This window comes from Cataglyphis hispanica, chromosome 1 (assembly GCF_021464435.1).
Source record: "Cataglyphis hispanica isolate Lineage 1 chromosome 1, ULB_Chis1_1.0, whole genome shotgun sequence".
In the NCBI taxonomy this organism is placed as follows: Eukaryota; Metazoa; Arthropoda; class Insecta; order Hymenoptera; family Formicidae; genus Cataglyphis; species Cataglyphis hispanica.
Window position 1 is genome coordinate 14,084,369 of NC_065954.1, and position 12,538 is coordinate 14,096,906.

Sequence of the window (12,538 nt, forward strand, 5' to 3'; positions counted from 1 at the left end):
TATCTTCATATGCAGAACATCCCTACGTAATCGATTCAAAAATATGTAATGTGTAATCTTATAATTATCTTATTATCAAAATTGAATGATATATCTCTTTGATTATCCCTTTAATTATAAGAGAAAAAGACTCACACGAGAGATGTCGTATTTGAAAGAAGGTACTAATAAAACGTTCAAGTGCCGCGAAAGTGGTCGCGCAATATATTGGAAATTTCCTTTCCAATCATTTGAGAGAGACTTGTTGTTTCTTTAAAAAAATTTTTGAGAAACAAATGTTTCGCGTTATTAATTTTCCGTTATAAAACATCGTCGTAGACCAATGCATTGCGGGACCTCATTCGCGGGGAACGCCAGATTTCTGTTTATTCGGTATTGTATTTTCTCTTACTTTCTATTAAACACGCCTAGCTTTATTTAACAAGATGATACAGGACACAAAGCTAAAGTCTGATAGTTAAGCATTATAAGCTCTGCGACATTTTTATAGAGACTAATGTACAGTTGAAGATTATTTGCCTGTAAGATTCTATGATGATGTAGAAATACCAGGCGTAGCGATGCGCGATGACTCTCCCTTAATCGAATATCTTAACGTAGAAATTTAATAGATTTTCATTTACTATTCCAAATATATTTTCTCTAATTATTATCAACAATCGGCTCATTTAATTATTATTGACGATTAGTAATAATCTTCGTGGAAGAAATAATGGGATGAAGCAATTGTGAAGTTCTGATAATTATATCAAGTTTTCAATACATGGACTTTACGCCTGCATTTGAAACGGACTTTTTAATTTCTGCGCATCGCTTCACTTGATATAACTATTGACTACGGAGCTCTGCGTATTCTTTGATGCATCGTCGATTCTTTTCGCAACTTTTCCTTTCTTTTGAATTGCGCAGTCGCTTATCGTCGGAGTTTATTATTGTCTCAGAAAAGAAACGAAACGAGATGATACAATTTAAAATACAGAAAAACGCGATGAAGATATCTCGCGATCATGGCGACGGTCAAATTGAGCGGAATGAACTTTTTTTTTCTGCAAACAAAATCAATTTCCTAGAATAAATTCCGTGTGCTTCGGATAAATTGTAACCATGATAAGTGAGATACTTGTGATTACGCGATTGTTTATCTTCTGATCGGTTACTACTTGCAAATACACACGTTGTCTCGCTATGAACTAGGATTGAGCACACAAACACTTATCTTGGCGACTTCGAATCTTATCGATTGATTATCAGCGATGAGACATGCATCTCGAACGGCTGGAAAGTTTCCTTTCCTTTTTCTTTTTCTCGCAATTGCTTAGATCTAGCTGATCAAATGTTTTTTTTTTTTTTGCGACTAGATGATTTCGGTTTTTTGTCCATCATTTTTTTTTATTACTTACAGAACAGTAGACTAATAAGACGATTGAGTTATTGTGGAATTAGAAATCTGATTGTGTCTTGAGTGTATATATATTTATATAGAGTTTTATTTTAGTTTGATTTCACAAAAAATGTAATTTACACGCGAATCCGTGGAGACCTCGCTTGTCTCGCGTGCACAGATGCATAAGAATTAAGTGTAATTACCGTTACAACAATACAACCACTATGTGTGTACAGCTTGATTTAATATTTCAAATAGCGATGATCGGTTATACGTATAATGCTTCACAAAATTCTTCATGCTCGTACTGTAATAAATTTCTCCCGATCGCTCTCTCGGTTGCAGATCGTTCTTCTTTTTTCTTGTTTTTCTTTTTTTTTAATAAGAAAGAAGACTGCAAAAGTCATTCAAAACACGTTACATGATGTGGTGCATCCTTTCAACATGACTTATGAAGAATGGTAAACACATGATTCAAGATGATTTCTTTCACGCATCTTCCCTTCCATTTCTCTATTATATGTGCCTTTCATCACATACACTATTTCACGCGCGCAAAACTTTTTTTTTATCTATCGATAGAATTTCTATCTACTACAAGAAAAAAAATCACATCGGAATAGCTACACTAGAATAAGAGTTCTTGCTTCAAACAGTAATCAATTATAATTAATAATAATATTGTAATAAAGTCATAATTACGATAATATAATCATAATAATTATAGATTTATATATATTTTTATATCAAAAAAGGCTGTCTTTGCGACGGTGCATGAGCGATCGCGTCCTCCGAGTGTTCCTATCAAAAATCGCTTGTACAAAATGAAACGCAAACGTTGAATAAAATTTTATTTATAATATCGTAAAGAATATCAAGAGAATTTATCATTAATGATTTCCGTTACATTTTTCATTACTTGTACGTTCAGTCTTTACGCGATTGCATCAATCTCGGAGGGCGTGTCACGATATTACATGTTGCTAAGACTTAGCATCGGATCATATGTAGTTTTTAAAAACACAAAAAATTCCAAAATCTTTACCAATTATCTATCCTCCCCAGCTAAAGATAAACATAAAAAAGGAAAAGAACAAAGAAAAAAATTCTATAAAATGGTTCCGCACAGTGATATTAAGGAGAAACTCATATCATAAATACGAGTAACTGGGGCATCTTCGTTAATTTTCCAATAGATTAATCATTGATGACAGTCAATAATTTTTCGCCAAAAAATTATTCTCTTCGATCGTGCATCAACTTACACTCATCTAGAAAAAAAATTATATTCGTTTTCTTATTTTAACAATTATTTTAATAACAAAAACAACGAGTGTCGATCCTTCGCCAAGTCTTCATACTCGCTACCCTGGCGTCCGTACGCACATTTAACTTCAATGTTACACAAGTACTCGCTATGTATAGATGTAGATGTGTATAGTGTTTTCCCATTGTAACACATCATCCCGCCGCTTTTTCCGGTCCGTTTGTTCAGTAAGGATTGTACTTGGTACGCTCGGACTTGAACTTGCCGCTGTCGGTCGGGCCCGGTGCGCCCGGGCTACGAAGCCTCGGCGTAAAGGTCTTGTGCGATCGGTGCACGCCGGTGGTCTGGACCGGAAGCGCGGATGCAGCCGCGCCAGCAGCGCCACCTAGCAATTCCGTGAGTCCGCCGAGGGCGGTCAGGCTAGATAGGGCGTTGAGAGCGCCTGGCTTGCTTAGCAGCTGAGCCAAGGGGATGGCGCTGGCCAAAGGAGAGGCAGTGGTAGTGGTAGTAGAGGGGGAAGCACTGGCCCCGGATGCTCCGGGAGTGGTACCGCTGCCAGGGGTTTGGGTATTTTGGGCCTCTAGGTTAGCTTTCTGCAGTTCGACACTGGGGAAAAGACACAAAATGTAAAAAGGTGAGGGCGGGAACGTTCCTCGTAAAATAGTGTCAAAGAGATAAAAAAAAAGAAAATAAAGAAGAAAAACATAAGAGATGATAAAAAGTAAAGAAGAGAAATGTAAAATAGAAGTAATAGTAATAATAATAGCAGTAGTAGTAGGAGAGTAGTAACAGTAGAAGTAGCAGTAATTGTAATAATAGTAGTAGTAGCTGTCGCGAAGAGTTATTGAACAAGACAAAGTAAAAAAAAAAAATAAAAACTATCAGAAAGAAGATAAATTAAATCACAAATTGTAGGCTTAGAGAGTTACGCCAGAGTGCTCTGTGGAGCGTGATTATCACGTACACCGGCTACGTGGTTCGTGGGGAGATTTTGATTTTAATCAGGCCGCATTTAGACCCTAATGTTCAGGTTCGTAATGGACATCGATTGACTTGTGATTTGTGCCAACTAAGGCATTAACGAACAAATCAAACGTGTCCATAAGACGAAAACACTGAACACATGGGGGCACGGTCGAAATGCGTCCTAGATCGCAGAAAACGCGCAACAAGAATGCATACGAAGAGAAAATAAATACACGCGTTCGCCAGTCTACTTTCAGAATAGTGCACAGTAAATCTTGCAAATGTGTAACATCTACCATACTAATAGTAGATTTGCGAACGATGCGATTTTGTCCCTAGGTGTAACGGGCTCATGGTTTGTTGTACAGGCAGGGACACCAATTTAGAGGATACTTGCATCTGTCATGAATTTGTCATGCTAGGATAAGCAGTCCCTGCGTCAGTAAAACAAACCATAGCCTCGTGGTTTTTTAGAAAAGATAGAAAATCAAAGTAAACCAGACGCAATGATATGCATTCTGCCATATTAAGCGCTGCTATTGATAAGACAAGTTTGCGAGATTACACGACGTGCGCTTTATCATACACAACTTGAGTATGGGATGAAATAGATGGCAGAATGCAGATCTTGGCTCCGATGGGAGTGCTGGGATATACGATATGTAATAAATACGATGACAAAGTTAACGGGTAAAAATACAGAAATATCAAGAGATGACGAATATATACGGTATCGCTATTTATATGCAGTAGTAAAATGTGAGTGGCAATCTGGAATAAAATATAATGGATTATAATTATAATGTGAGGGATATATGAAAAAGTGTGTGTCGATTCGCGACTTTGAATTGTACATTCGGCTGATGCTGGTGGAGTCTTACGCGTTACTTTATTTCGTCGTCCTCGAATCTGCTCAACGATTACACACGTTAGTACCGTTCACCATTCTAATGTCGCTATGATGGAAATAGATTAGTCCCATAGCGTGTAATTAAAAAAAATATGAATAAAAAAAACATTGACTCGAACACCGATCAATGAACATTAAGCGATGACAGCAGCGATGAAGCGTACAACTAAAATGTAAGGCTTGCTACGACAAGGTTCCTGGCACGGACGAGGAAAATTCTTTTTCACGTTTATCGCGTGGTTTATGTATTATATAAAAATGGTGCCTTAAATAAAGGCATCATTTTTATATAATACATATAATACACGTGAAATGTCAAGTGCTAGAAAGATACTCGTACCAAAAACAATTGTATGATTTTTGTTGTGAATTAAAAAAAAAAAAAATTACAAGCGTAAATGTTAAACTAGTCGTCCATTACCGGAAACCTGTCTCTCAAACTAGAAAGAAAACCGTGTCGTTAAAAACCGAATCGAAAAAGGAGGAACTGTGATGCGTTTGTTTGGGACTGATTTCAGGATTGATTGTCGCTAACGAGCGACAGTCCTCGTATACATCTTTCTTTTTTTTTGCTATGTTTTTCAGTCGGTAAGTTTATTTTTGCTTGAAAGGACAGCCAGCGACATGGGAACAGATGTTGAGCGGAGTTGTGTCTGCAGGATACTCGGGGTGGTACTGGACCTGGAAGACAGGACCTGGAAATAAAGGATTAAGATCTCCTCTTCCTCATCTCGTGCGGCTCGACGTGTAGTTGTCTTCCGGGCAATCTGCATCTACACGAGCGCCTTCTCTGAAATCGTAGCCGTCGATGCCTCGACGTCGTCTCGTCCCGCATCTTTACCTTATGACTATCGTACGACCTGTGCTTCGCTGTAAACTGAAGTGGCGTTACATGATTCTTTTCACTATCCATCATTAATGATCTCAAAAAATTATCGTTTCATAGTCTCATCAACGGACTATGCGCGCGCCTTCTACACTGATATGTTTTTCAGAGTAATGCCACCTCTTTTATAATATTTCTCACGGCCACACGCGGCAGAAACGACTTTTTTCCTGTTATAGATTCTCCTTTTAGGAATATAGTAATTTTTTTTAATACTCGTATTTATATTTCGTTTGTTTAAATTATAAAATTTTATATGATTTTAAATGAAATCATTTCTTTATGTGGACACAATTAAAGTTACCGTTTATTCTTAAAATTTTATCTTTGATTTTATTCTCATTTGTAGATTGCAACACATCCATATGAGAACCTAATGAATATAGAAAAATGAAAGTCGTCTGTACGCGAGTTGCCGTGAACAAGAGTAGCAACGATGATGATGGAAGATGTCGCAAGGGGGGTGCCGATTCGACTATCCCTTACATAGTCTCACCATTAAGATACCAAAAGTGAAGCGACAAGTTGTATGAGGAACGAGTAACACAAACAGGCGAATCGGCAAGTCTCAATTATGGAACATAGGGAAAGAAGGGCAATGAGAAAACTCTATACCGGCGTATTATTTTATCCGGTGAGCGGAAGAGATGCGGGAAGAAAAAGAAATAAAAAAAAGATCAAGGGAAATGCATATCGCGATCCACTACAAAACGTAGCCGGGACGAGTTTGACAGCTTCTAATTGAATTTGAAGGAAATGGAATTTGAGACACCGAATGCCGAACCTCAGGCGAACCTTGGGGAGACAAGAGTGGCTTTTCCCTCCTCCTCCTTCCCATCCGGTTCGGGTTCCTAAGGTTGACCTTCGGTTAACTGGCGAGCCTGAAGCAAGTAGCATACAGGTCCCGCGCGATGGTACTCACCTCATATTGATGAGATACTGTGCTAACGCTACGGCGTCCGGATTCCCGGTTATGGTGATGGTGCGGTCCGTTGCTCCGCCCTCCCTCTCCTCGCAGTTGCTGATTCTGATCATGGCGCCCGAGATCTGACGGATCTCGGCGATTTTGGTACCGCCTTTCCCGATGATGCAACCGATCAACTCGTTTGGCACCGTCATCTCGTGCGTCTGATTGTTCGCCGCCGGTTGCTGCCTGTTCGTATTGCTCGTACGCAGCTGGCTCCCAGCCAATGCGGCTAATGCTACGATCAATACACAAATGTTAGAAAAGTTTTGGCATAACTGTAAAGTTAAGAAAGAAATTGCCTCTTGTAAAAACAAATATTTGAAAAAGTAGAGCAGAAGTAGATTTCTCTTATATGATAACAATTTCCCTAAGACTGCTCTCATAAATTAGATGAAATTCATTGATATTTACAGCCATATTTTTCTATCCCTATCTACTTTATTCAATATTCTTTTTAAACTTAATTGTTAAAAAAAATTGATAACAAAGACAGAATAAAGAAATTTATTAATTTAAATATACACAAATTCGCCTTTTTATGAAAATTTTGAAAACTGAAAAGCTTGCTGAAACTGAAATGATTTAATATACATATCACAATAAAATATTGAAAGATGAAACAAAAATATCTTTCAATGTTTTCTATACAAGCTTTTTTGTGAGAGGAAAGATAACACATTAACGGATACTTGTCCATCTATAATTTCTCTCCAATTCTATTTGCTCACCTGCTGGATTAAGACCACCCGTGTTCGCTGGTGTTGCGAGACCTCCGAGACCCAAGGCTGCCAATCCAGCCAAAGGATTGCTGCCTAGTTTGCCCATCTGCAACAACGACGATGCGATCCATCGTTCAGAAATAGGTGTCCGCGGGTAAAGAACGAGCAATAATCACTCGGCATGTGCGCTTTACAAGGGAGAGGGTTTACGACGATGACATCGAAAAAGTAATATATCTATGTTCTCTGAACCTGTGTCCGCTACCTCGCGCGTCACACACTCGAGGATCTTCGATCGCGAGCAAAAGCTCTTATCGTTAGCTCAGGGGCAGGCTCACCGAGAGAGATCATTCAGGTTTTACAACACGAGCGAGAAAGAAGAAGGGACACGCGCAGTTGACGACGATTCGTGTTCATCATCTCCGACATTTATCGCCGCGCAAAAGCTCTCAGCCTTCATCGTCTCGCGGTCTCCGCGACAGACGATAATCCATGAATCGTCCCGACTTCCCAGTCCGACAGTTTACTAACACGAGCTCTACGATGGCCATTTGCGTGTGATCGCTTCCAAAGAGATTCAATCCAGAGCAAATGTTTCAACGTGGCAAAATTTAAACAGCATTGTTAAAATTTTTGTTTTACAATCTCTTTCTCAATAAATTCTCGCTGTAATTAATAATGTAAGGAACTATAATAATCTAAAGGAAGATAGCTTGAGATCAAATTGGTAAAGGTCAGACGAGATTCTATTAAATAATATCTCAAGAGAGTTGTTAGCAAAGCTTCTGTTTTCTCACTGCAATCATATTAAATTATGATGCCAAAGCGGGAAATTATATATAAAATTATAAAATTATAAAGTTATAAATTATATAAATGTTTTTAATCGTTGAGGGATCAAGAACTTTAAACAAAAATATTGTTAATCAATTTTCAAATATTTTTTAAAACGCGCCTGATTTATTTCAGTTTAATTTTCTTTTTCAATCTATGTAATATTTTATAAATGCCCGCCAGAATGATTTTCTTGTTTTTAATGTCACTTATAACACATCGCTCTGAGTAGCCTCAAATCCCGCGTGTCTATCGCAAAGATAAAAAAATTAGCACGTCTTTGAATTGGATTATATCCTGGGAAGTTTCTCTGGATTGGATCAAGAGCATGCGATCATAAAATCGTAAAATGACGATCGTCAAGATCGGGCTAGTGAACTGTACTGCTTTACTTCGAAAATCGTGGCAGAGATCACTTAGAAATAGCTTGATGAAGAGAGGGAGGAAGGGAGGGAGGGAGGGAGGGAGAGAGGGGGGGGGGACGCTGAGATGTTCAGAAATCACAGAAAGAGAGAGCGAACGAGACGGAGAAAGAGGAAGGACGCGTATCCTTGCACTCTTATTGTGCGATTTTGTTAAACCGCTCGCAAAAATAATCGCGATAATTCTCTTCCGATCGTTTCCACGTTATACACGATGTACTTACAAGATATTCGGTATTTTGTTACTATTTGTATCGCGTTCCACGCTTTATCGGATATTTGCTGCTATCTTACGAACGATATAATTACCGTAATTGTGTAGTCATTATTAATCGTGTAATTAAAAATGGAGCAAAATCGTCTAATTGGCAATTTTAACATCTTGAACTCGTGTTAATCATTTTAATTTGCTGCAATAATTATCTCGTAAATATTACAATAAGCTAATCGTTTGAAGAAAAAAATTTATGAACAAAAAATTAGAAGAATAATTGTGTATATCTGCTAATTATATAATAATAATAATTTTTTATCTTTACTCCTCGGAAAAAAAAACGAAATGAAAAGCGAGTGGGAAGGAACGGGAAACATTGTATCCTTACACGAATGATAAACTTCAATCTTTATCACAATGTTGTTATCTAAACTAATTTGTGTGCACAATTTCTAACATACAGTGTATTCCTCTGTATATATAAAATTGTATATAAAATACACGTGTGTCTGATATATACAGAGTGTTTTTAAATAAGTGAGAAAAATTTTAGGAGATGATTCTTTGTCGAAAATTAAGGATCTATCATATCCCTCCTTAATTTTCGACAAAGAATCATCTCCTAAAATTTTTCGCACTTATTTAGAAACACTCTGTATATGCACATGAGTGTAATATGTATCATTTATGTTAAAAAGCTTTCAATATGATATATTATCCATTAGCAAGATTATATCTTTTGTCATAACATACCTAGAATATAAAAATATGTATGTATACGCAGAATTTCTGATAATTAATACACATTAACGTTAATAAAAAATAGTTTATATATATATATATATATATATATATATATATATACATATATATATTATATATTCGTTGAATTGTTCAATCATTAGTCATACATATTTCCATAGATTAATTAAAAAATTTGAGAAGAGGGTATCGTCGATGATCAATAAGTTTTCTGAAAAATATTAACGTAGATCTGGATTCACGAGTGTGCAAACGCTTCTCTCATAGACAACTGTTTCGATATGATTTCTAATATGCCTAAATGGTGGAAACGTAATGTTACAGGGCAGCCCACCCTTTCGCGAACTCGTCGCTGATTCTTAGCTAAAAAAGTGCCGGAAGCCATGCTGTATTAAACAGGATGCCGAAGGAACAATGGGCAACTCGGGATGAAGGCGAAGAAACGAACAAAACGTAACTCGACAGTCTGACAAGAGCGATATTAATGTATGTGTCGTGTCTGCATGTGTTATGTGCGCGTGTCTATATATTTATGTTCGGATATGGAGAGGATTTTTCATTTCTCTTCTTTCATTTATTTCTCATACAGTTGAAATTAGACACAAGCTCGGATAAAGTAAATAGTCGTAGTTAATTCTTTAGATAGGATCAAACATGGTAATAATTTTCTCTGCGCTTTACTATAGTAAGCTGTATGGTTTAAGAAAATTATTTCTTTTTTCTAAATATTTTTTTAATCTCTCAAAACAATGAAATATTTCGAGATCAGTATACTTTATGTAGTAACAAACAGCTTAACCCATTTTACAATTTTGTACTTTATATATATTCAAAAAATAAATTTACAAAGAGAAAATTTAAAAAATTAAAATTTAATCTAAAATTATATAAAGATTAAAACACTGTTAACGCATTTATGCAAAATTTAATTTTGTAAAGCCCTTTGTATATTTCCAACACACTATTTAAAAGTTCAAAAAATACAAATATAAATACATAAGTATGGCATTCTTTTTAATACGATAATTAGTATCTATCGAGAAAAAGTTCACAAAATGACTATAAATAATCTCACGTAAGCCATTTTAAGTCTACCAATAAAATCAAAATGATAATCTTTTCAATGTGATACATGTGGCTAAATGAAAATTTCATAAAAATTCGAAGTGTCGATTAATTATATTCAACTAGGAGTGAGAAATAAACATCAGAATTTAAATGAATCCGTAAATATATTTGCAGTTCCTTTCTCCTGAGTTTTTCTCTTTCTCTTACCGGAAGATTGGTCGTCATTGTTATTGGGAAAGGAACGTCAGTTTTCAGGAGAATAGGAAACAATTTTTCTTGTGAGAGATAAATAAAAATAGAAACATAAAATCGGTGTACAAGAACAAAAGCGAAGTAGTATGTAGTAATCGTGTACTGTAAGCCGTAGAGTTTATATCAAGCAGACTGGAAAACTGAGAAAGAGTATTAAAGATGGGATCGTGAAAGAGAGTAGATATAAAGCGCAATAGAATAATAATAATATACCTAGGTAATCTACCTCTTTTCGTGCCACGCATGCATATATCTGTTCGTTTGTGATTTTGTCGCAAGTATATTATTCTCATCGAACTTTTACCGATCAAATCGCCCTTTCAGCCACGTCTCTCGAAGTCACCGAGATAAGAAGAACAGGAAGAAAGAGGGAGAGAAAAAAAAAAAAAACAAACGTGATCAAAACGCAATACAGTATCCGAAAAGACAATGGGAGATGTTATGTATTATGCTTTAAAGACGCGTATTTCTTTCTATCTCGCGTTTCGTTTTATTTCCGGGTAGCAAATCGGACTCGAGGAAGTCGGGCTCCATGTCGGTCGTCGGTCGTTGAAAAGCGCACAGAAAGAGGAGATAGGACAGAAGGTGAGACGCGACGATGATAACGCCATGTCCTGATAATGCCGTGTCGAAACATTCAAAACATTCGATTTCGATTTCGAAGATTTCGCCGCGCAGAAAATCCGTTTTGAATGTTGAGTTACGATTTTCTGTCATGAAAAATCCTTCTTACCTAATATTAGCATAAATCGACAAGATTAAAGAGCCAAAACCAAATCAAAACAATTATTTTAATCGATTTGCTAGGTAATATCATATAAAATTTAATTGTATACTTTTGGTTAAAAGAAAAACTTATTTCAGAACTATTTTCATCCCGATTAAAAAAAAAGAGTTTGAATTTAAATGCGATAATTTGATGTCCGAATCAGACATAACTTTGCAACAATTTTTCCACTAATCTAGAAAATACTGGAAAACAACCAATATAGCAGAAAGGAACTTATAACTGAGAAAAAATGCAACGCAAGTATATTTGAAAATTGGATAAAGTCGCTCTTTTCGTCACTCGAATTGATCATACGGGCATTTTTTATCAAGTTGACGTTTCTCATGGCGTTTCTGCCGATCGATCGGCCGGACAGGTGGATTTTTCAGAGCATCATCACTCGATCGCTCGAAATTATAATATCGACTTATTTGACGAGATATCGATTTGGCTCCTCATCGATCATTCGAACCATTCGTCGAAACCTGTGGCGACAACTTGGGACCTTCTGTGTATGTCTCTTTCTCTCTCTCTCTCTCTCTCTCTCTCTCTCTCTCTCTCTCTCTCTCTCTCTGACCGAATCCAACGACAAGCCATGACGAATCCATTGTGCGATTCGTGAGTAAGCATTCATGCTAAGCAAACTCGATCGTACGACGCGCGAGACTCGGACCAAATCCGTAATATTTTGTCTCCAAAAATTCCTCCCGAGAGCGCTTCTGCCGCTCTCGGACGATGATCGTATCGACAAAGTCAAATTATTGCATTTGCTCGATGCAATCAATCTGTATCAGATAGAAATCGATTAACTCTAGGATGCATATTCTGTATTCTTTTTTCTCGAAAGTATGCATATACATATAGTCCAATACATACACATATATATATATATATATATATATATATATATATATATATAAAAGAATGAAACAGTCAATACGATCATCTGTGGAACAGTGTAAATGCAACGTTTAAATGCACGACGAAAACTTCCAGATACCAAGTTGCAAAAATAGATTCGAAATATTATATTTATATAATATTTATGCCAATAGAGAGAACATAATAATTAATTAATTGCTAAATATTAAAATGAGATAGATGAAAAATTGATTTCT

The 12,538-nt window shown here is 36.4% G+C and overlaps 1 protein-coding gene across 4 annotated transcripts in view; it reads right to left on the minus strand.

Annotated features, from left to right (window-relative positions):
• Window positions 1-12,538, minus strand: part of LOC126853883 (poly(rC)-binding protein 3) — a 109,896-nt gene that overhangs the window by 17,560 nt on the left and 79,798 nt on the right. For 3 of the 4 annotated variants that reach the window (XM_050600007.1, XM_050600001.1, XM_050600017.1), the window contains exons 6-8: window positions 7,109-7,205; window positions 6,336-6,615; window positions 1,470-3,257 (exon numbers count right to left, since the gene is read on the minus strand). In XM_050600007.1, coding sequence (XP_050455964.1) covers window positions 2,876-3,257; window positions 6,336-6,615; window positions 7,109-7,205 — 759 coding nt within the window. In that variant the 3' untranslated portion in view covers window positions 1,470-2,875. Of the gene's footprint in view, window positions 1-1,469; window positions 3,258-6,335; window positions 6,616-7,108; window positions 7,206-12,538 lie in introns of those variants that run through there. The other variant, XM_050600025.1, reaches the window with a different exon arrangement.